Raw genomic sequence first — 24,161 nt, 5'->3', positions numbered from 1 at the left:
CAGTAAGATAGGCCTCTTTAGAACCAGTACCAAATGGTTCTTTTAGAGATGGCTTGACACAAAGGGGAAGAAGTCTTAGAAATAAGTTTAAAAACTCATCTGGTTGGTGCAGACTGATAATTTGGGGTAAGTGGCTAACATAGGTGTCTATTCAAAGAGCATTGACAAATGAATTGAAAAAAACTGGCAACAAGTGTGTCACTCTATGTTGTCAAACTTAAGTTCACAGCCAATACACCCCAACTGAGATTTAACTGCTGAAGTGAGGGCCTTCCTAATAGGAAAGGAAGGCTGTCTTAAAAAGACTGTTCAAAAACCTATTCCACCCGTTTTGCATGTTATTTCTTAGTAAAGTAAAGTAAAGTCTGTTTATGAGCTTAGTGGCCCATTAGGCTGGTGCTTAACTCCGGTTTCTGTAGCATGAAGCGACTAGGAGTCTACTCCCCCCTGGATGGGATGCAGGGTTACCCCCAGCATTAAATTGCCGGTACCCATTTATACACCTGGGTGAAGAGAGGCACTGTGAGTGAGGGCCTTCCTAATAGGAAAGGAAGGCTATCTTAAAAAAGACTGTTCAAAAACCTATTCCACCCGTTTTGCATGTTATTTCTTACCAAGACAAAACAACTGTTGAAGCACTTCAATGTCAAGGTTTTCTGCCTCTCTCCCTTCCACAACTGATGTCCTTCTACATTTGCTTTCTCAAAATTCAAAACAGAGCTTCCAGTCACTCTTTTTAAGTCTTTAGTTTTGTTACTGAAGTCATGCTTATTTGCGTTCAGATATTTATTTAAAATGTCCACATCTCTATGGAAGTAAAAAACTAATATCACCAGCCACGGGCACTAGTTATGGTATTGTTTTTTATTTTCTGTTTCTCTTCTTATATGCTAAAACGCTTGTCATTGATACTTCCAGCAACTTGTACGACTGTCAGTTACATTTGAAAACCCAAGAAAAAAACCAACCTCCTCTATAATATGTTTTGTGGCTTTGAGCCAGAAACTGTCAACTATTACACTCCAATTGTGCCACAGATTCATAAACAAGAGATTCAGCCTAAAAAAAATGCATAGATCTCTAAAATTAGTCTTTAATAATAATTATTGTACCATGATGTAGACCAAACACTGTTAAATGGTCAATCTCAAATTATAGCGTTATTAAGTCCATAAGGGTAAAGCTCACATATATCAAACAACTTTCCAAGAAACACTACTGAATCCAGTTAGATCAGTCATTTTAAGTTAAAACAGGTTTGTTTGGATGCTGATCATTTCACCAACACCTTACCTGTCCAACAATTAACTCGCTGATAACATCCTTCATTATTATTTACTGAAGGATCTAAAGTTCTTTAAATCACGACAGGGCTCGAGTGAACGAGTTACGCATAAACTTCACTGAGCGGGTCGAAAGAGGATGTCGTCGGAGAAAAAACCCGATATGTGGGCGAGTTGGCAAATGATAACGAGTTTGCTTTCACCGAAGTCAGAGGGTGATATTTTATTTACACTATGACCAAACTACTAGCCTGATGGCGTTGGGTGGCTCCTTTTCTTTCCTCATCCATCCTGACCTTGACTATTACAGAGGTCACGTTGATTTGCTGGACAACGAGCAACACTACATCTAGTGTTGGATCTGTGACTTATTTTCTATCCTTTCCTGCTTTTTTCACACGTTTCTGGCTTTGCAGTAAATTTTTCCAACGCTTGTCTGCCAGTGAGTTGCATTGGTCACGTTGTTGGCGACTTTTAAGCAAAAGTTGTAGTGTCGTCTCTCTTTACATTTTGTGTCATGAATCTCAGACGAATCTGCAAGGACTGGCGAAGCTGAGGAATGATCTTCAGTACTTCATCCTTAATCACATCTCCTATAAACATGTACTTAATGTGGTACCTGAGAGATATAGTTAAGAAACTCAAAATACGCAAAGTTCTCTTCATTCTGGAGATCTGACGGGAATTTCAGAAGAAATAGTAACACTTTTTAAGTCAAAGTATGAACAGAGCGATCTCGACGAAAGCGAAGACAATGCTACCTTTTATTACATCCATTTTGAAATCACTGGTGGTCCCTGTAATCTGATTGGCTTTCATTGTTGCGATTTATTCTAGAATCGCGCCATTTTCTGCTCTAAATCGCATCGTTTTACGCTTGACTGAGTTTTTGACACATGACGTCAAAGCCTTTCTGTTTTGTGCAAAATCAGATGTAAAAGCGTTTCCGGTTCCGCTTTCTATTTAAAAACCGGCTCGGTACTGTAAAATATTTGAATTGACCAAGTCTTGTATTTGGGCGACTTCAAAACGGATGTAATAAAGTGGTAATTGAACCTCGTGTCGTGCAATTTTGGTCTGAAATCATACTTACTTTCTCGTTCGATTTTGAAATGACGCGTATGATTTCAGCCCAAATTGCACTCCACACGGTTCAATTACCATTATAAATCACCCGACCTTTATGGCAAACTGCTTTATCTTTCTCCTATTAATTTTAACAAACGCGATATCAAACATTTGAGGTAAGAGGTAATTTGGTTTTATCATCTGAGTTGATAATGTAGATTGGCTACAATAGAGATTTCCTAGAACTGACGCTTTGAGCGTTAGCCCTTCGTCTGAGCAAATTGTTTACTCTGACGAAAAAAACAAATCAGCTTGTTATACTCGCCACCGACGCATCACCAGATTTACTTTAGAAACTTACCCCCTTAATTCATTTGAAAAAGAAGTTTTACGAACTTCTTTGACAATCTCCACGAGTATAATAATTCTTACAAATTTACCACAAATCTATCGATAACATTCATATAGGGTAGGATACAAGAAGTCACAAATTGTGTCAACGTGGTGTATATGTTGAACTTCTCTGTTAATTTTTTCCAGCAGATGATACAGCACCACAACAATCTACAACATTAAGATGAAATAATTAGCTGTGCAGTTCGGACATGTACACGATTAGAATAAATTTCAATTGAGTTCCGAAAATAATACAAGACCGCACTAAGTTCACTTTCCTACGCTTTATGATTGTCCTTTTAAAAAAACCTTCCTACATTCTCCGGGAATGTGAATGAGTCTCAGACCTCTGGCACTCCTAGACTTGCGTCAACAGTGTTGTATATCTGCAGATTACCTGCAGGTGCTGCATTTGGAAAAAAAGCGCGTCCTAATTTCGTGCCCAGATCCTACCGTTTAACTGTAACAAAACTTGGCTATGGAAGGTCTGGGTACGACACCACGTGCTTCCCTCAGTTCATGACACAGCGCATACAAAGAGGGCCTGCTCGTAAGCTCTTTGGAATCTCGCCCTTGGAAGTTAATCAAGTGTGTTAACTTCCACCTATGATTGGCTCGTGATGGTTCACTTTGTTCCCATCATCCCTTATAATTATTTTGGCTGGCTCTTCACAACAGTTCGATTTGCCTTCGCTAAAACCGTTAACCGAGATTTGTCTTAACGTGGACGCCAAAATATCGAGCCGTCGCTGTTTTTGAAACGAAATCAACTGTTTTAAAGCTGACTAAAAAGGAAAGAGTGATGACGAGAAAACACAGACGACACATGGCGGACTGGGACCCACTATGCAAAAATCGCAGCGACAAGTCAATGCGAAAAGTTGCTTCGCGTAATATGCTTCCAAAACAAGTTTGCATTCATGCCACTGATCGAAGCGACTTAATTCTGCTGCAGAGACAAAGATTTTCACAAAAATCATTCATGTCAAACGAGGCGAACGTGTCGCAGTGACTTGCCGCTAAGAGTGTTCCCCTCTTAATACCTCCTGTACACATCTTGGTCTTTCTTGGATTAAACGTTGAAGAAATGGTCCAACCAGATGACAGACGTAGAGAAACTGAGCCTCGTTTGTGACCAGCGGTGAAACGCGGTCACGAAGAAACCTATGAAGATCAAAGGGCAAGAGTTAAAAACTAACAAGGGGGGCTGAATAGATTGAAACTCAGGTCTGAGAAGGTAACGCAGTACACCTCTGCTTAGGAGGTCCATCAATATTTAAAACAACACCTTGCTCTCGTGCTTGGGTTTCGCCTTACCTTTATTCGTATGCAGCCGCTTATAACAGCATCGACAGCCGCTTAATGCGTAATCTCGTTTGAGTTTGCGACACTAAAGTGCGTTACAGATGAGTAACTGTAGGGATCTGAAATCATGCTTTGTAACTAAAGAAAAACGTCTCTGCTGGCCAATATGTTGGCCAATACGTTCTTAATATTGAAATAAGTGGGAATACACGTACACTTATGGGTGAAATGTGTGAAAGCGATCCTCGCAGTAACAAAATTATGTAGTAGTGGAAATACGGCTTGAAAAAAATTCAGCCCCGTACGGGATTTGAACTCATGACCTCAGCGATACCGGTACAGTGATCGACCAACTGAGCTAACAAGCCAAGTGAGAGCTGGTCCTTATGTTGGTTCGTATCAAACCCGTCGAAGTGATAATTCAAATTTCAGGGTGAAAGTATCAGTGGCAAAATATAGGATACATTTGGACACAGACAATTAAGATGCACGTACTGAGGAAGCTGGCTTAGTTGACCGATACTTGCATGGTGCCAGACGGCATGGACGACTGCCAACACATAATCAGCGGTAGTCTCTGAATGCATAGCGACATTGGTAGAGAACTCTAAGAATGAGTAGGGGAATGGGGCGGCTCTCCCAAGGTTCTCGAGAACGATAGGAGTTGTCGATACTTCCTTGGCAGAGAGCTCTCTCCTGAGAGCCATACAGATTTTATCGTACACCACACTCCAGTACGGCTCCTGATGATTGAATAACAGATATCAACAAAAGGAACAGAAGATAGTCCTTATAGGGGGCTCCAGTAAATAATTTTAACGTGACAGTGACACAAACAAGATCCTCAGATAGGCCTTTATAGATTATGCTTTGCTTGTATTTACGAATATTTATACAGGGTAGCCCATTTCAGCTAATGGCTGGTTTAAATAGGGCCCTGTCATACCCACCCATCCCACCCCAGGGGAGGACATCCACCACACAGTAATCTCGTGCGTGGGAAATTAACGTCTCCTACCCCTAACCCTGCAGGAGACGGGGCCTACGGTTTATTCGTCCTTATCCGAGAAGACTAGAATATCTATCGATTTCTTGATATTATGGAAAGGTACGTAATTCTCCTCAGTTATTTTAAGACCATGAGTATTGGTCCGGCCGGGGCATAATTTTTTGGCATAATTTGAGCAAACTGGCATAATTTCTGCCAAGTAGCAATGCTAGCATAATTCGCATATTTTGATAATTATCGGATCATTTTTTATGCTACAATTTGATCATTGTTCATCTCTACTCCCAAGCACTTAGTGACGTTCAGTTCGATGTTTTAAGTTTTAGTTCAAGTAATAGCATTTGTAGTTCACTGTGAATCACTGAGCGGCGTCTGAAACGGTCTGAGCCCGGGTTAACATGAACCACATGTTTATTTGAATTTCATTGTGGATTTGTTGCGTTTCTTTCTTGTAGACCAACGTTAAGTGCTAAGTGCTACCCTCTTTAAATAAAGGCTTTCATTCATTCATTCAACGGCTTCTAATTAAAAAATGTATTTCTTGGACTTAATTGATATTTTTTCAAAGAGCATAATTTTAAAAAAAGGGGCATAATTTGGATAAAAGAGCATAATTTTAGCATAACTTCGCCAAAAAAAAGCAGTGCTACTAGCATAATATGCTACTTTTACCAGCATAATCTATATAGGCCTATCCTCAGACCCTCCCCACCCACCCCCCTGGCGATACCTTCGATTAACAATTTGTAATCTTCTTTCGCTCACTGGCCGAGTGGGGCGAATTAAATTGAAGCCCTGTTCGCATTCCTTAATAAAGCACTGATCAAAAAGTAAGCTTCTTCAAACCTTCAACTGTGGATAAAACAAACTGCAAGAAAGAAACATTAGATCTGTACTATGAGGTGACGGTACAATCTCGTGACTGGGAGTATCGCCACACCCACTTCACAAGAAGGATTGCTAGTCTATAGTAGGTAGCAGTTCCTAATGTAATTCGCATTTCCGAAAAAGTTTGCTGGCTCACATTTATACCCCTGTGTGGTTAGCAGCAATACATAAGTAAAGCGATCTCCCGAAAAACACAACACACGGCGCCATAGCTTCCAAGCGGAAGTGGCAGTCAGAACGTACCGGAAGTGCGGACAAAACTAATCCTACAGCATTGATCCACTCCATAATATTTGTTCGAATGTCACTATCATGCGTCACATAGCTTCCTTTAAAGATGACGTCAAACAACGCGTTGCCAACGTCCGGTCCCTTAACAGGTAACGCCATCAGTTCCACCCAAGTCACGTGAAGTGCATGCGCAACAGGATTGGAAAATTCGTTGAAACGCCAATCGCAAGCTGGAAATGGGGGCGGGGTTTTACCAGCAATGGCTTTCCAGTTGTTAAGTTATAATATCGTATGTTTTAAAATAACTTACAGTACGTATAAAGAAATCGTGACATTGGCCATGAAAACCAAGCTAATGTCGGGTAAAATTCTCTCCTTAATCTTGTTTGAATCAACTGAGTTGATAATGTTAATTGGGAACTGTATAGAGTTTCTAAAGCTGACGTTTCAAGCGTTAGCCCTCGGTGATAGTTACGTAGAAAGAGCCACAAGTGGAGGTTGCAACGTGGTGCATCCTTTTTCGATTGAGCGAAAGGGTTAGACATTAAATTTTTACTGCAAGTCTTTATTTTGTTTTTTTTGTTTCCCCATTCCCGTTCTGCTTCAACAATGGTTGACATTAAAAAATGCAACTTAAGGAGAGACAGTTTACATTATCAGCTAAGTTGATAAGACCAAATTATATTTATCTTATCTTTATAACCCACCATTAACTTTCACGCGACTCTATTGGCCACATTACGCCACGTGGTTCAAAATCAACCCACAGTTATTTCACGATAACCCCCATTTACATCGAAAGTTGTCCTCCGTTTTTTCCGTTAAGAAGATACAAAGACAGCGAAAAAAGCCAGCTCAAAAGTTTCACTTTTCTGTCTTTAATCCTTTACGTAAACGAAAAACGAACTCGTCTTGTAGAGTCCACTGGTAGTGAACTTAAAGAGCTGATCTCAGATGTGGCTCCGGAAAGTACAAAAAAGTCGACCAGATTTGCTTTCCACGCGCGAAACGAAAATTAATGGGAGGGTCATAAAATAAATAAACCCACTTCTGGTTTGCTAGTATATCGGCTGATAACATCCTTGGCTGAGAAACTGTCCTCAAAATTTCACATTTGCCCCCGAAGCTTCGCTTCTTGGCCAAATATTCATTTTTTTGACAATATCTCAGTCGCAGAAACTATCAGTCGCAGAAACTATCAGCCGACATACCAGTCGCTTGAAGATGTCTATTTACTACATAACCCCCACCGGCGCGGCACCACAATTTCTTTCGAAACTTGTCCCCTCTAAGTCTCATCTTGTTTAATTTAACGAAAAGGCCATTTGAAATGAGGTCAAATGACCAATTAATTCCAAACAAAAAGGATACTGTCCACAAGTCTGCCAATCAAAGAGCAATAGTAGGTGAGATCTGGGGTCCAGGAGTCTTCAGGTTTAGACAAGAACTCCAAGTAACCTCTGGACAGACACCTAAGGATATACAACACCCTTTACTTCTTTGATAATTATCTGCTTTCCTTGATGTTTTCTACTCTCGTCGCTTAACTCATATTGACAAATTATTGATCATGACAAAGAAAATAACAACTTGATTACTTTGTCTAAGCACTCGGTAAAAAAGAACCCACCAAGTCGTTTGGGACGTATAGATTTCTCAGTCGCGTGAGCAAATGCAACTTTCTTTGGCTACTTTCCCGTCAGACAAGAAACCTTATGTAAGACTGGCACCGAGTATTGTAGGGGTGGCTACCAAGACTAGGTGCGGTGGTCAAGCGTGAGTTCAGTTAACAATGTGTAGTTGCGAGTGGCAGTTTTGTCCGTATTAAAACCCCGTTTCTTTTTAGAGGTTTTTTCCTCTCGTTCTTTAAACTTAGGCAATGAACCATTCCATAAGGAACCTAAAAAAAGCATTAGTTTGTTCTAGGAATTTAGTTCGTACAACTGAGCAAAATAGTAAACGGTGTAATAGTAACGGAGAAGAGAAATAGTAAACAGCGCGGTAGCAATGGCTGAACAAAGGAAAGCGAGAGACTCGGGTCTGGTCGCGTAAACGAGGCAGGTTTTGGTCGTTTTCCTCATTAATGCGACCCGACACCTGTCTCCCGCTTTTTTGTTCGTTCCGTTGCAACTATCATGCCGTTAATTATTTCGCTCCGTTTTAAGAACTGGAACAGACTAGAAAAGTATCCAAATGTTAAACCACTTCAGATTATTTCAATTCCGAATGAAGCTCAGGTTGTTTGCAAAAAGTTAGACACAACGGTGTAATACTCACCAGCCTTCCGGATGGACGTCTTTTTGAGCACCTGTTAAATATCGATGAAAACAGAATTACACGTTTCTACAATTTTTATACTCTTGGACAGCCATCTCTTCCGTGAAGTGACAGTTACGCAAAAAGAGCCTCAAGTGGAGATTGCAATATACGAGATTCTTTTAAGTGCAATTCTTGATTTTTTTCGTCTTCCCTTTCCCGTTTTGCTTCGATATTGTTCTACATATTTTCCACCGAAATTCTCCGCATCTAAAGCGTGTCCTTAAATCGAATTCACACCGATGTTTGAAATTCGTTTTTAAAGGGTAGTGTGGTCTCCGTTCAATCTCAACTTCAAACTCCTCTTCTTTGATGGCTTAAGATTGGCAGTGCTTCTCTCGTTAAAGATCAGCCAACGTGGCTGACGTATGAAAAGGGGTGGGTGAAGGGAAGGTTTCTCGCACTTAAATTGGTGAATGATTCATAGAAGAAGTGCAATATCATTAACTGATTGCTAACACAAAACGCGCCCTTGTCAGATCACAATCTCTTTCAAGACCTTTCCTCCTTCCAACCCCAGTGATATAAAAGCGCGGGAAAACGCGTCTGACCAAGTCGCGATTACATTGGTTTTGGTATGATCTGATTGGTTGAGAAGGCGGCGCCACGTGTTTCTAAACCAGTTACAAATTTAGTGAAGCAAGCCAAAGGAATTCCATGCCCGTGATTTGAAAAGAGCCCTATTTTCACTAGCTTGACTGACGCATCATTCTGGGGGCCTGCAGAGACTTATCTTGACCCCACCTCCATCCTCAGCAAAGTACTAGCTACCGAGGGCATAGCTTCAGTTTGTGGGCAAGGAAAAAACTCACTAGTAATCGCCCCAACAAGCTTCTTCTTCAGAGCAGCTTTGTCTCGAAGGCAGTGTTCGTAATAGTGTAGTGTGTTGTACAGGTAGGTCACAGGACGATCTGTTGAATAAAACACCAAACAAGTAACACAGAATATCAAGTTTCAACAAACTGTTTAAATCTCGACTCCTACGACTTAAAACTTCCACATACTCAAAGAGAATTATATTTTTCTTGGGGTCAATCAATTTGTATTTTTACCCTTAATAGTATGGTCTCTTTTCATTCGAGTCTCTTTTGTTCAACCCTACCACGCACTGTTTTCTTTTGCCTACGGAAAACTAACAATTACAAAACTTATCGCGACAATCGACCCAATTAACAAAATAATAACTTATTGAGCTACAATATCAGACCGTAAACATAGACTAGTGTCTGTACCAGAACAACTACTTCTTCGAGTCTGTATAAACCAATGAAGTATTTCAAAGAAGAGAAGGCAGTTAAAAACTTTAAAACAAGTAACAATTTTCTACTTTGTACAGTATAATTCACTTTTTGCCATAGACGGAATTGTCGCTGGCTGACTCAGTTCGCAACTGGGCGTATTTCATCTGAGAGCCATAAAACCAAAACAATTGAAATTAATGAGAACTCAAAGTAAAAACAAGCAACGATGGGAGGCGAGGCAAAAAGCTTCCTGATTGTTTCAATCTTCATAAATTGCCGAGTTTCAGCCGAAAACGGTTGCTGAGTGGTACTGATGAGAAGCTTCAAAAAACAAAAAGTTACTTCAACTAACCATGGAATTTGTACAGGCACCCAAGGTGATCAAGAAGACTTTCCAGGGACTTGTGCACTGGTGCAAGTTCCAGAAAACGTTGAATGACAATGTCAAAAACCTAAATCCAGAGGACAATTGAAATGACATGGAAATCTATAAGTAAGCTAAGTACTAACATAATAATCAGTCGTCATTTGATTACTTTGTTAGTATCCCGCGCCCTTTCAATTTTCTCTATCATTTGATTGCTACGTTAATATTACGCACTCTTGTAGTTTTCTCTGTCATTTGATTGTTACGTTAGTATCTCGCGCACTTGTAGTTTTCTCAGTCATTTAATTTTTACGTTAGTATCTCGCGCACTTGTAGATTTCTCAGTCATTTAATTTTTACGTTAGTATCTCGCGCACTTGTAGATTTCTCAGTCATTTAATTTTTACGTTAGTATCTCGCGCACTTGTAGTTTTCTCAGTCATTTAATTTTTACGTTAGTATCTCGCGCACTTGTAGATTTCTCAGTCATTTAATTTTTACGTTAGTATCTCGCGCACTTGTAGTTTTCTCAGTCATTTAATTTTTACGTTAGTATCTCGCGCACTTGTAGTTTTCTCAGTCATTTGATTGTTACGTTAGTATCTCGCGCACTTGTAGTTTTCTCAGTCATTTAATTTTTACGTTAGTATCTCGCGCACTTGTAGATTTCTCAGTCATTTAATTTTTACGTTAGTATCTCGCGCACTTGTAGTTTTCTCAGTCATTTAATTTTTACGTTAGTATCTCGCGCACTTGTAGTTTTCTCAGTCATTTAATTTTTACGTTAGTATCTCGCGCACTTGTAGTTTTCTCAGTCATTTAATTTTTACGTTAGTATCTCGCGCACTTGTAGATTTCTCTGTCATTTAACTGTTACGTTAGTATCTCGCGCTCTTGTAGATTTCTCTGTCATTTAATTGTTACGTTAGAATCTCGCGCAATTGTAGTTTTATCTGTCACTGGATTGTTTTGTTGGTATGTCGCGCACTTCTAGATTTCTACGGTCATTGTGATGTTACGTTAGTATCTCGCGCACTTGTGATTTTCCCTGTTATTTGACTGTTACCTCAGTATCTTGTGCACTTGTAGTTTTCTCTGTCATTTAATAGTTACGTTTGTATCTCGTGCACTTGTAGGTTTCTCTGAAATTTGATTGTTACGTTAATATTTCGCGCACTTGTAGTTTTCTCTGTCATTTAATTGTTATGTTAGTATCTCGCGCACTTGTAGTTTTCTTTGTCATTTGATTGTTTTGTTGGTATGTCGCGCACTTGTAGAGTTCTCTGTCCTTTCATTGTCACGTTAGTATCTTGCGCTTGTAGTTTAGGCAACAACAACTGTATTTGTACACAACAGTTACGAGTAAATTACAGCAAACATAAACTAAATAGAGAGTATAGGCTTCCCTTAATGACCATAAAGGGCTAGAGAGATAGGGCAGCCATACTTAGATGATGGATATTAGGGACCACTCATACATACACATCTGCACATATGTTAGTATCTTGCGCTCTCGTAGTCCTTTTTTAATTTCATCAGAGAACTTAAGCAGAGAAGATTTTGAGACGCGGACGGCAATCGGAAGAAGAATAAAAGTTATTCTAGCACCCCTTTGATGCCAATATATTGACAGTGAGGTCATCGTATAGCATTTTAAACCAAACTTTGTTGACCGAAAAGGTGTAGTTAGCATCAAGAATGAGAACCTTTAACTTCCGGTTGCTGTCTGATTCTCAGAAACGTTTGTGCCTAAGCTTCTTATTGTTACGTTAGTGTCTCGCGAAATTGTAGTTTTCTCTTTTTTTTTCTGTTTGTTGCGTTAGTACGTCGCCCACTTGTCATGGTGAGTCACATTGTTGAAAACGTTGGAGCCACAAAAACAATGAACAAAACTCGTTCAGTAACTCTGGAGTACTATGCCAAAGCAAGGGCACATTCAATTTCAACGTTGGTCACGATATCTTTAAGGCGAAGACACCAGAAAATGTTTGTTTGGTTTGAAAGTAGGCTAACAAAATGGAAAGAACAAAAACAAATAAAGAACGGGCAAATTGCACTTAAAAAGGTCAAAATCTTTGGCTACATCTTTCAAGACACGCAGACCGCTTTTCTACACCAACGTGACAATATAATAGGCCTCGAACTCAGTTTTGACTGTTCTAACAACAAGTCTCTGTATACCGTAAGCAACTTATGATGCCTAAAAACTTACCGGCAAAAACCTGAGACACACATTCTCAAAGTAGATGGGTAAGTATTGTACAGTTGGTACCGTGGCCCCCGCGGATTCCAACAAACCTTCGAAATAGAACCTCTCAGGGTAGGACTGTGGAGGAAAAAGGCAGACGAGATGAGGAGACTGAACTATAAAGAAGAAGAAATCACACATCCTCTAGATAATTCGCGTGGACAATGCACACATTTGACGGGTTTTAATTCTTAATTTGACGGTTTGTTAACAGTTCCTTTCTGGTTTGAATATTTTGTTTTACACAAAGCTATACCACAAGATTGATGAGCGCCTTATATCAACCCCTTAACTCGCAGAAGTGATTAACATGTGTCTTCTTCCAGAAATATCGTTATATATCCAGCAAACAGGTGTTGAGAATACGGAAACTTATCAGGTAGAAGTTGTTACCTTGATCCAACACCAAATTCTTGTAACTAATTTACAAGGAAATGTGTAGCAGCTAGAGGGGAGAATTAACAATCAGATCTTGGCAGTTGAAGGGTTAAATTAACATCTCATCGGCAAACTAACTTCGCAATTAAACGTCACGACAGCTCTATACAACGCAAACTGATAAAGTCAAGGAAAGATATATTTTTTTCTATCTTGGTAAGTGACAAATGAGCAAATTCATAAATACAAAACTTTGTTAGAAAAGTAGTTTTGGCATTTTTCAGTTGAGACACCTCTTACCTACCTAATGTATTCAGTGATTAGTAATATAATATAGTTAGTAATATGTTTAATTTCGATTCAAACAAAGTTTGAATTTAGCGGGCCGCACGGTGAAATACGGCCCGACCAAACTGACCAATCATAGCGCCAGTACTAACTGAGAGATAACATAAAATGAACAACTGTTTGCATGGTGATATATTACATGTGGCCAACTAGTGGACAACTTGCCGTGTGATAATTCATGTGTTTCTGATGCCATTCATTTTGTTGCCAGTGGTGAGGAGAGTTCTAAATGAAGAAAGGAATTTTAAAATTATTTTGATCTTCAAGAGAACAAAGGGTAAAAATATATAGAAAATAACTGACCTTTCATTAATACGGTGTTGAAAATCACAGTCTTCTTTGTGGCCTTCCCAACAGAAGGTCCCTTGAATACTCAAAGTACTCATGGGGAGTGGGATGTGCAGCGGTGAGAGCCCCCCCATCCCCCCTCACCACTGTGGCCCAGGTTCGATTCAAGGACCTGATGTTACATGTGGGTTTAGTTTGTTGTGGGTTCTCGTCCTCGCTCTGAGGGTTTTTCTCCGGTTTTACAACCCCCACAAAAACTAACCCTCAAAATTCCAATTCGATCAGGAGACAGCGGACAAGAAGAGCCACCAAGTAGAATGTCCACTGCTAAACTCTCTTTAGTAGCAATCCCATTCCCCTTCTTTCATTAGCCAGGCAACTACGCACTTACATCTCGTATGAAAGAATTCACTCGGTTTCTGAAGTCTTGGGGCTTCAACAACAACAACTGAATGATAAAGAAGCAGACTTGGGCTTCGTTTCCTTCATGACTTCGCAAAGCCTAGCAAGAAAATAATGAGGGTTATTTTTCAAGAAAGGAGAAGTTACTTGGAACGTTTCGAAAACCAGAGCTAAGGTTTTCTCTACGCGTGACCTTCAAAGCCACTGCGTGCAAAATGGGTATATAAAATACAATTCGCATTTCGGTTCTTCACCCAGAGATTTAAATGGTCATTCCTTTCTTTTGAATTTTTACACACCTAGAAACATTTCTGGAAACAATTTCTTAAAAAAAAAAAAAAACCTAAGCAATAAAGATTGTACTCACCAGACAAAGGACCAGCCTATCCAAAGTGACGACGTTGTACTTCCATATTAGGTCATTCAGGTGTATAATGCACTAACGATGAGAAACGTTAAATATAACGAATTACAACTGAAATAACTGAGATACTACAAGCTCCCTGATTGGTAAATAAACGTATCGTTTATTACGCAAGTAAACCCAACATCTCAAGTGGGTTATTCCGCCGGTAAACCAATAGAAACTGAAGTAAGGTATGTTGCTTAAACAAGCGACATACTACACGCGCTCTGATTAGTCGACGGGTTTGTTTGCTGTTGAGTCATTATTATTAACTAAGCTTTACACTAGAGGCACTTTGAGATACATTTTACAGAACGTTGATTGATATTGAAAGTTTTAACGAGCAGTATTCCGAAACATCACCATCAGTAGCCAAAATATTAAGTAAATCAGCTGTAATCCTGAAGAACAACAAAACCAACTTGCTATCGATTATCTCTTGTGTTGTATGACAGCCCTCAATGCCACAAGACATAAATTGCCTTCTCATACCTTGTTAATGTGTTTTCCTCCCGCGGATGTTGAAAACTCGTACACCAAATAATCGGCAAATACACGTACATGCGCAGAAAGAGCTCGTGCTCCTAAGCGCTCCAAAACTCTGCATGAACGAGATGAAAAACGGCGATTGAATGCTAACGAAGGCACGCAGTGTTGTGATTGTAACTGTCGCAATATAGCAGCGCGCGAACTTTAATTTAGTTGCACGCGCAGCCTCGTAACATCAGCGCGCGACCTTTAATTTAGTTGCACGCGCGTATCGTAAGCGCTCACGAGAGCGCCGCGACAGCCCGCAAGCTGTATAAACGTTATGTTATTTTCTTTTGTCATCAGTTGACGCAAGATCTTTCAACTGAAAGCGAAGTTTTAGCCGCAGTGCTCAAACCTTTTTAATTGTTCTAGTGATAGCGGCACCAAGGTAAATATTTTCATGCCTTTTAGTTTATTTAATCGAGCAATTTGTATCATTCTTTCTTTAATTGCGATTTCTCGTTTTGTGAAGTTAAGACTTAAAATTTAGTTTAAGCGAAAGTTGCTTACGACATCGTTGTACCGTTAATTGTAAATTGTTATTTTTCCTTTGTCTTATGACTTTTCGAGTCGCATGAAATGTATTTTCGTCTGATTATTGACACGATCTCATTTGTAATTTGTTTGTACTTTTATTTTAGTTCTCACGGTGTTCGTTTAACAAAGTAAGAAGTTGAATAAATTTTTACGGACATCAGTTTGTGAACGTTGTGATCACTGGAGCAATAGTGATGCCTAAAAAAATCAATCACTGACATAAATCCTTAAAACTTAGAAAAAATCATTCAATCACTACTGTAACAGTAGCTGATCAGAACAATCGTTTCAGGCGCAAGCAACGTGAGTCAGTAAAAACTGGCAATGAAAACTTAACCTTATCGATATAAAAACATGGTTTTAATCCCTGTGCTGAATCACTGCCCTGCTACAGATGGAACTGAAAACTTACTTGTGACAAACTGAGTTTAGGCGGTTTGAATCCAATAACATCTTCCACAAAATGCTGTAAAGTAGGAAAACCTATAATCAGGATTTTCTGGGCCTACAGTTCATGTACAAGAAATTAGTTTGCCAAAATGCATTTACCATGCATGAGTAAGCAGAACTGAGTATAAAATCAGATACATATCGAATATTCTGTAGTGAATATTTCCAAAGCTTAACACTGCTCTGAGTTGAGTAATTTCCGGCACCTCCTGGGCCGTACATACACAAATCTTAAAACTCTTGGAGCATGGTGACAGTACTGCTTACCAAATGAAAACATTTGTTGAGGATGGATCCGCAAAATGATTGAGGATTTCCTTTTCTGACGACATTGCTGAAAAAAAAACAGAATTCCATTTTAGGCTTTGGCTACGATTTTTCGAAAAGGTTCATTGTCAGTTCCTGACCTCCACAACGATTGTGGTAATACCAATGAAATTAGCTCCTTGCATAACTATGTGCATAACTATGTAGTTAGTGGTCCAACGCCGCTTGTAAGGCCTTTTACCGCTGTCTGTTGAGCCTGCGAACAGGCTCTCGCGTTTGGGTTTTACCTCGCGGCCTCTTTTCCAGGCAAAGCCGTATTTCGCCATCGGCAGCCGCTTGAAAAAGTTATTGAAAAAGTTATTGAAATCCCTGCCTATGTCACGAAGGACAGAATTAATCAGACATGGAACTTACCCCTCCATCTCCTAAACTCGTCGTCGACTCTTTGTCTTAGCTCCTGTTTTGTTTCATGAGGGCAAGGATTTTTAGTGTAAAATTGTCGAAGTGGCTGAGGAAAACAAGCCAGAGTGTGACTGGCCCAGCTAGGCAGAGCGGAAAATGAGAAAAAAGAAAATGTAATAACATTCCAACCTAGAGCTTTTTATTTAACTACTGACGTCACAGCATAGAGCAGTCTTCAATCGAGTGTCGAAAGTAATCCCAGATTACTTTGGCTTTGCTTTACTTCGTTCTGTGATTGGTCCACAAAACTCGCACCACTTTCTCAACAAATCAGATGAAAATCTGATCCCAACCACGACTTAATCGCCCGCATTTTCCCGCGCTTTAGGAGGATTGGTTGGTTTTACTTTGAGTTTTCATTGGCTCTTAAAGGTATTTTTCATTCTTCTGATTGGCCATTGTGGTGATTACTTTGGCTTTTGTTCTATGACACTCCATTGAAAAGCGCTGTAATAGATAAATCATAAAGAATAATCCAGGTACAAAGAAGGAAAAGAAAAAGAAAGAGAGAGAGAGAGAGAGAGAGAGAGAGAGAGAGAGAGAGAGAGAGAGAGAGAGAGAGAGAGAGAGAGAGAGAGAGAGAGAGAGAGAGAGAGAGAGAGAGAGAGAGAGAGAGAGCGCGATGGGTTCAATGATTGGTAGTTTGTTAATGAGCGCACGGTCATCACATGTTAAATTATTTGCCGTAAGAATACGCAAAGCGATGCAAAGGAATCATTTGAAAATTTCGCAGAGTTGAATCGTAGATTCACCATACTCTTACCTATGTGGTGTATTGGTAATCAGCGACCTTAGAATTCCTTCGTACCAGTTGGTAGATGATTCGGCAGCTTCAAAAAATAATAACGGTGTGTTTAAAGCAAAAAACAGGAGAGAAGAGAAAGTGATAATTAATGACCGGTCCCTTTAGGATTTACGACCAACGACTAAACACTAATTCCAAATGATGCAATCATTGCAACTCGGGCAACAAGTTCCTCTCCAGAATGTAAGGTCTTTGGTATTCAATGATCGAATACCAAAGACCTTGCATTCTGTTTAAGTTTAACTAATCCACTACACAGGGTAAACAGGATAAGGCACAACTGTAAACGAAACTGCTATTTAATAACCCAGCTACTCACAAGTAATATGCATCGCACGTGCTATGGTAAGTACAAGAGCCCTGTTTAGTTCCTCGGATTCAGCTGACAACAGCTAGGAGAAAATAATACCGAATGATTAAGGCATAGTGTCATATTGCAAAGAAAAGTTGCCAGGATTAGTCGTTCTTAGAGAACCCTCTAATATTTGCACAGAGGTGACCCTGTGAAGTAAACGTTTGACTGGCCTTGTTCTAAATGTCATCTTTTTCTGGCCCCGCCAACACTAAGCTGGAGAAATTTGAAAGCGCCGCGCACCAATCTGCACTAGACTGGATTAACTATCCACCAGAAATGGAGCTTTTTAGAAAAGCTCACCAAACCAGAAAAATTGGAAGTCGACAGTTTTCCACTTTGGTGTGCACAGAAAACATTTTGAAAACAGAGTTTCTTTAAATGTGAAGGTTACTTCTGTTTGCCCTTATTTGGCTGGGAAAAGATCCTCATTTTGCGCATGACCAGGGATGTAGTCAAGCGTATCTATCAATTGTTACATGTTTACACTGAGAAACCCTTTCGTAGTGACAGCAAGGCCAAAGTGCCACTTACTTACGTTTCTGCAGGTTTGCACTGAATACCATTCACACGCACAACATGCTTAATCATTAGGGAGGATCATGTTTATTTCCTCAATTTACATTCGCAGGTCAAATGAAATTAATTTCATTATATGCTGTTAATTAATTCCTCTACGTGACAGAGGAAACTTCTAAAATTTGCCTCGCTCCCAAATCCCAACTTCCAACGTACGGCCTCGTCGCTCAACTAGTATCTTGGAGGTAATTTGGTTATATCAACTAAGTTAAAATTGTAAATTGGCCACCGTAACGAGTTAGAAAGCTGACGTCTCGAGCGTTAGCCCTTCGTCAGAGCGAAGTATCTTGGAGGCCTGGGTTCGAATACCGTCAAAGCCTTAATTTTTTTAAGGCTTCTCTGCCATTTCTAAAATAGCAGTCCACCTGTAGGATGACTTCAATTAAAACATTTTAATCACATGCAGCTTCATCATCTCATTCTGGCACTAAATAAGTAATCTGCCGTTGCATTTTACCTGTTTAGGCTCAGAGTTGAAACGAGACAATTGTGGCTGTACTTCAGAGCTTCCTAATCCAGTGATGAGTCTAAGAGCGGTACTTTCGACACTGCAAAATGCACAGGAATCATAATTGATGGTAGCCTGCGAAAAGGTTCCCGGCTTGGAGGGCGCGAAGCAGGGGAAGGGAAGGGGAGCCTGCACGCGTCTTGCTAAATCTCGTCTACCTCCCACAAGAACCCCGCGGAGAACTTATATTTTTAACTTTCAAATGTCAACCAATCAGCGCGCGCCGGAAGTCAAAATCCAAAACAGAAAACAAACAAACGAACAGGCTCCCGGCGTACAAACGCCATGTCTTACGGAGAAACTCCAAAACAATTATGTGTAACTAAAAAGCCGAGACATGAAAGCCCGAATGATTACTGCAGATGTTGCAAGCTGTCTTTAAAACTTCAATGTGGTGATTCTTGGAAATCACTCTCAACTGAAAATTTCCCTTTCCCCTGCTTCGCGCCCACCAAGCCGGGAGCCTCTTCGCGGGCTAAATTGATGGCTGGTTTGACCCTCTAACCCCTAAGAGTGACCAAAATCTAATTTCTCCTTACAATATCACCCCTGAATCACGCATTAAGGTCACGAGAATATAGGAAACGATCATCAATTAAAGAAGCTCTTGATTGTTGAACAAATTCTCCTCGCCAACACCTTAGGAAACGTGTTGAGAGCAGTACAGAGAATATGGATGCTGATGTTAGGGTGTAAAGTGTTAAAGGACAGGTACGTCCAGTAAAAAGTAATTTTTTTATTCCCGTCATCAAAAAATCCATTAAAAAACCAATGTATCGATACGATCTCCTATCAAACCTTGATAAAGTAAGTATTGCGGCCATCAAAAACAACTTAGGCTCATAGAAAAAAAAAGGGATAAACACCATTCTGGAACTTTGGGAAAGTGAAATTTATGGATCAAACACAAGAAACAGTGAAATAATATAGTCACGTCCCGTTCGAATCAATTGAAATAAACTAATAAGTAGAATTACCACAAGTGAAGCTGATTCTGGTTTGTGTGAGGCACTGCAGCCAGCGAGTGTAGATGGGAAAGCAAAGTAACCCTGTAGTGAGGTTGGATGTGATGCAGCCGGTAACTGAACATTTCCAGTAGTGTATGGAGAATTCCCCAGGCGTGACTCTTGAACACATTGGGAAGCAACGAGCCTATTGGTGGTCAGAAGAGAACATTCCCATTGCAAATGTACCGTGACAACTTTTAATATGTTTATTTTTTTTTAATCTCACAATGACTTTTTAAAGAGTTCAAAACAAACACATCCCTGTAATGTATTAAGGAAAGAATCTCAGTCATTTTCATTGCAATCTGCGAGGTCGATGATCAATTCATTGTTCACTGTGCCTGCATTGGACGAAATGTTAAATTCCGAGGCACGTAGTGTCAGGGGTTTCTAAAAAAGCTGGTAAACGACGGTCTACCATCACCTTCAAGACCTCTCACCGCCCTTTGTTTAGCCTGCGACTAGGCTCTTATGATTGGTTTTTCCTTGCGGCGCCTTCTCCGGGCACAATATCGGCAGGTGCTTATGAAAAAAGTTATTGAGATCCCTGTTAGAGTGTCAGTTTGATTTCATTAGCTCCGCATTCCCCACGATAGACTGTGAGAAATTACTTTTGGTGTTACATAACAACACTGGACTGGAAACAATAACAACTTCTCTTCAATTTCTTTTTCTATACATGAACGCTTGGATGCTACCGAATGTACCCCATTCAGCCTGAGAAAAACGATGGACCTTTCACAACCAAATGAATAGACCAATAACCCATTCACACCAAAGCTTAAACGCGTTTCAAACCTGTTATTTTAAACACAGTTAAAAACTGTTTTATCCATAGAAACTGCTAAAAGCAATGTTTTCGACTTTAAATTCGGCACATTGAAAAAATACAAGCTAGTGACTACTCGAAATCTATGGAAAATTCAGTTTTGCAGTTCTCCGTTTCTGATTTTCTTTCAGTTAAAACCAGTTATACAAGTTTTGCTGGTGTGAATGGGGTACAAGGGTAACCAGTGAACTTACTAATGAAGCTCTTGATTCCCAGAGACTCGATCTCCATATAGACCAGCAGACGGCTGTATGTTTCCACCAGTGCAGGGGCCAAGGCAAGTGTAAACTGTGAGTTACCCAACTTGATGATACGATTAACAATACTGTGAATAAAACTGAACCAAAAAAACGGTCTTAGTGGATTGAAGGGTTTTGTTTGTACTGATATCAATTCAGAATCTGATCCACAAGTATTTCCAGCAAATCACAGAGGAGAATGAAGGAAAAAACACTGAAATCCTGGATAACTTTCGGTGAAAAAAAAGCCTTTATTAAAAGTGAATCTTTGAGCATATAAATCAAACTTTTCGTAATCATTTGAACAAAGAGAGGACAGACTACATAGAAAAATCATCAGGGTTGCAGGAGAAGATCCGTCCATCTCTCCTAAAAAGGATAATAAAAAGAGGTCCACCTGGTGGTATATTTCAATATCCACAGTATGGCACAGAACAGTTAAGAATGAAAACAAGCTTGAAGCCTTTCAAAGCTAAAATAAAAACTTCATTGTTTAAAGAAGCCTATGATTTATAGATTTAAGATTAGTATTACGACCTATCATAAACGTTTTAAGATAATTTTAATTGCTAAGTTACCATACTTTTAACAATCAAATCTTATGATTGCTTTTTAATTGTATAAAAAGTGGGATTTATAATTAATTTTTAGTTTTAGGAAATTTGATGTATAGTTTTTTTTAGAGCGAATTAGATCATATCTGAATGTTATTTTGCATCTTACACGTGGTAAGTTATGCATCATTATTATATGAACAGTTATGCTAACACTAATAATCGTTTGTTGACATTTTTGTGGCAACAGCCACAACACATCTGTACTGTAACTTGAACAGGAGTCCAGCGTACTTACCATTCCACATACTAGCACATACAGTGTATAATTCAGAGAATGAATAGATACAGTAGCTAAGCACGTCAAATAATTGTAGAGCCTATGAGTATCCAAAAAATTATGAGGGGTACACACTGGCCCCACCCATTATTTGAACCTGATTAAGAATGCCATTGCCAGTCTTCAACCTTAATCTCTCCTTGCATATATAAAGCTACTTCCTAATCAGCTTGCAGTTGGATATTTGGCACTTTACCTCATTTTTGCATGGACTGTAAGTGAGTCCAAAAGACTCATTGGACAAGGAACAGTTGGTGCTGCAGCAAGTGTGTTTGAAGGGCCTGGAAGCTGCGTGGAACCTTTGTTGTTTCCATAACACATTTCAACCAACATAGCCATTGGAACACTGAAATACTCTGGGTTGGTACTGTCTGTTGGAAAACAGTAAAAAAGGAAGTATATTTGGGAAACTTGTTATGGCATTCTGTTGGGCATTTCATGGTCTGTAATCTTGCTTTTCTGTATGCTACAGATATCAACTGCAAATGAGCTTGTAGATGCTATGTCCATCAGTGGGGAAGAAAAACCTCTTAATTCCTTGCTGAATTTGTAAAAAAATGGAAGTAAAATTTATCTCCAGTTTTAAAAAAGGGTCCAAACATTTACTATATGATGCAGAAGGGCTAACAAAAATTCTGCCAGCATATAAGTACAATGAAAATGTACAAAAAAGCCTTTTCACCACAGAAGACACATGATCCCTCCCTCTCCTTTAACTGATAAATCTGTTGTTTGGTGAATTCTGATAAAAATTTTGATTAGTAATACTCCAAGCAGTTTTCTGTTGAGTGTCACAAAAAAACCTGTGTTATTGGTTAAGTGAAGCTCCCCTCTCACCATTCCACTGATCAGAAGACCAATGGTGACTGACATTGACTTGGTAGTTTGTGTCATCTCTCGCTGTATTTTACATGGGTTACATGTCATTGCAGTTATTTCACGTTCCCAGTGAAACCCTGTTATATTATGTTTGGATAAGAGACAAGAAAAGTTGGCCTAACACACAGAGTAAAAGCTTACAGGTAACCTTCCAAAAAAAATCAACACAAACAACAGATGTGTCCTTTTTAACTGCTGTTTTACCTCAGTCCCACAATTATGAAATTAAAAGGCTTTTTTTGTTGGGAAGATGGGCTTTTGTAAGTGCTGGTGACTAAAGTTAATGATACTAAAGGTTTAAGAGGATTTTTTCTTGGGGGGGGGGGGGGGGGCTTAGAAATAGGCATTTTTCAATTGCCTTTTCCACTTTTTCTCCAACTAGAAATATTTTCTGTGTGTGGCCATTTAGCTCACCCTGTGCATTTTGTAAACTAACAGCTGCCCATATACTTACAAGCATTGCAGAGAAGGGGAATCTTGTAATTATTCAAGGAGAATGAACTGGCTCCCCCTGATCTGTTCTGTATGAATCTAAAAGAAGAAAGCAAATAACGTTCAGTAAGTGCTTTGAGAATCTCAAGGATGGAAAAGGGCGAAGCCTGTTGCTTTTTTTCATAATACCTGTATATATATATTTTTTCAATATACAACTCAAAACTTTTAAATTCAACTGTTTAAGTGAAAATGTGAAGGCAGTGGTATCTGGATACAAAATTAGTGAATGTGATACTGTTACCACCAGAGCTTATCCCAGTTTCCATTGAAAGAAGCAGTTAGGAGTAATACTAACAGTACTTAGCTACACTCTCCCTGTAAATGCTGATTTTATCTCTGTCATTAATCTCCATCATCAGGTCTCCTTAAACTCTCAAAAGTAACTTCTCCTGCTAATATCCATTCATTACCCAGCAAACAGGTAATAAGAATACTCAGACTTATCAGGTAGAAGTTGTTATCTTGATCTAACAACAATAATTCTCACCACTAGTTTGCAAGGAGATATGAAGCAGTTAGGGTGGAGAATCAACAGTCAGATCTTTGGATTTAAAGGGGTTTAGAGGAACTAAGAGAGCACAGAGATTGCTTTTGAAATCAGTACAGTGACTCATCTGCCAAAAGAACCAATTGGCCACTTCCCCTCCAAAATCAAAAGACACTTGAGTGCACTATAAAGTGGTAGATCAACTTAGCTAACAGGTCTCAACAACTTTTGCCTGTATTTCCAAATAAAGATTTAGGACAACTTACTCAATTTGGTCCTTAAGTATGTGGGGAACAGGTGGTCTCCAAGTTACATCCTCAGATTGGGCCTAAAAATAAAGGATGTCATTAAATCTTTGCCAATAAAAAAAAAAGTGAGTAGAACACAGCACTCCAGTACTTGCACTTGATGTGAGTTTAGATAATTTTGTACTAGATGAACTAACAGTCCCATGATTGACATGCTTCCTTATTCTCGTCACTTAATATCTGCTTAATATTGTATTGATATTGTTAGGAGAAATTCTGCCTTGGTCACTCGTGGGTGTTAAAGGGTTAAGATCATTGATGACTGTTTGCTGTTTACAGAAAAAGCGTATATATCTCAAACCAAAGGGGATTCCCCTCCCCTCCTCCCCCCCCTCCCCCCCTCAAGAACTTCTGATGT

At 39.5% G+C, this 24,161-nt stretch overlaps 1 protein-coding gene across 1 annotated transcript in view; it reads right to left on the bottom strand.

Annotated features, from left to right (window-relative positions):
• Positions 1–844: 844 nt before the first annotated feature.
• LOC111322114 (mediator of RNA polymerase II transcription subunit 23) overlaps positions 845–24,161 on the bottom strand; it is a 33,845-nt gene continuing 10,528 nt past the window's right edge. Inside the window, exons 16-40 of the mRNA XM_022925174.2 lie at positions 23,762–23,823; positions 22,968–23,044; positions 21,831–22,005; positions 20,696–20,838; positions 19,643–19,817; positions 18,615–18,705; positions 17,546–17,618; positions 17,185–17,251; positions 16,374–16,501; positions 15,960–16,026; positions 15,655–15,708; positions 14,667–14,775; positions 14,136–14,207; positions 13,758–13,868; positions 13,244–13,303; positions 12,317–12,430; positions 10,090–10,189; positions 9,309–9,407; positions 8,458–8,488; positions 7,552–7,652; positions 6,193–6,443; positions 4,548–4,795; positions 3,791–3,911; positions 2,830–2,915; positions 845–1,902 (exon numbers count right to left, since the gene is read on the bottom strand). Of these exons, the coding sequence (XP_022780909.1) occupies positions 1,758–1,902; positions 2,830–2,915; positions 3,791–3,911; positions 4,548–4,795; positions 6,193–6,443; positions 7,552–7,652; positions 8,458–8,488; positions 9,309–9,407; positions 10,090–10,189; positions 12,317–12,430; positions 13,244–13,303; positions 13,758–13,868; positions 14,136–14,207; positions 14,667–14,775; positions 15,655–15,708; positions 15,960–16,026; positions 16,374–16,501; positions 17,185–17,251; positions 17,546–17,618; positions 18,615–18,705; positions 19,643–19,817; positions 20,696–20,838; positions 21,831–22,005; positions 22,968–23,044; positions 23,762–23,823 (2,760 nt within the window). The 3' untranslated portion in view covers positions 845–1,757. The remainder of the gene's footprint in view (positions 1,903–2,829; positions 2,916–3,790; positions 3,912–4,547; positions 4,796–6,192; positions 6,444–7,551; positions 7,653–8,457; positions 8,489–9,308; positions 9,408–10,089; positions 10,190–12,316; positions 12,431–13,243; positions 13,304–13,757; positions 13,869–14,135; positions 14,208–14,666; positions 14,776–15,654; positions 15,709–15,959; positions 16,027–16,373; positions 16,502–17,184; positions 17,252–17,545; positions 17,619–18,614; positions 18,706–19,642; positions 19,818–20,695; positions 20,839–21,830; positions 22,006–22,967; positions 23,045–23,761; positions 23,824–24,161) is intronic.

This window comes from Stylophora pistillata, chromosome 13 (assembly GCF_964205215.1).
Source record: "Stylophora pistillata chromosome 13, jaStyPist1.2, whole genome shotgun sequence".
Lineage (NCBI taxonomy): Eukaryota > Metazoa > Cnidaria > Anthozoa > Scleractinia > Pocilloporidae > Stylophora > Stylophora pistillata.
The sequence above is the reverse complement of the archived record's forward strand: the minus strand, read 5'-3'. Positions and strand labels throughout refer to the sequence as shown.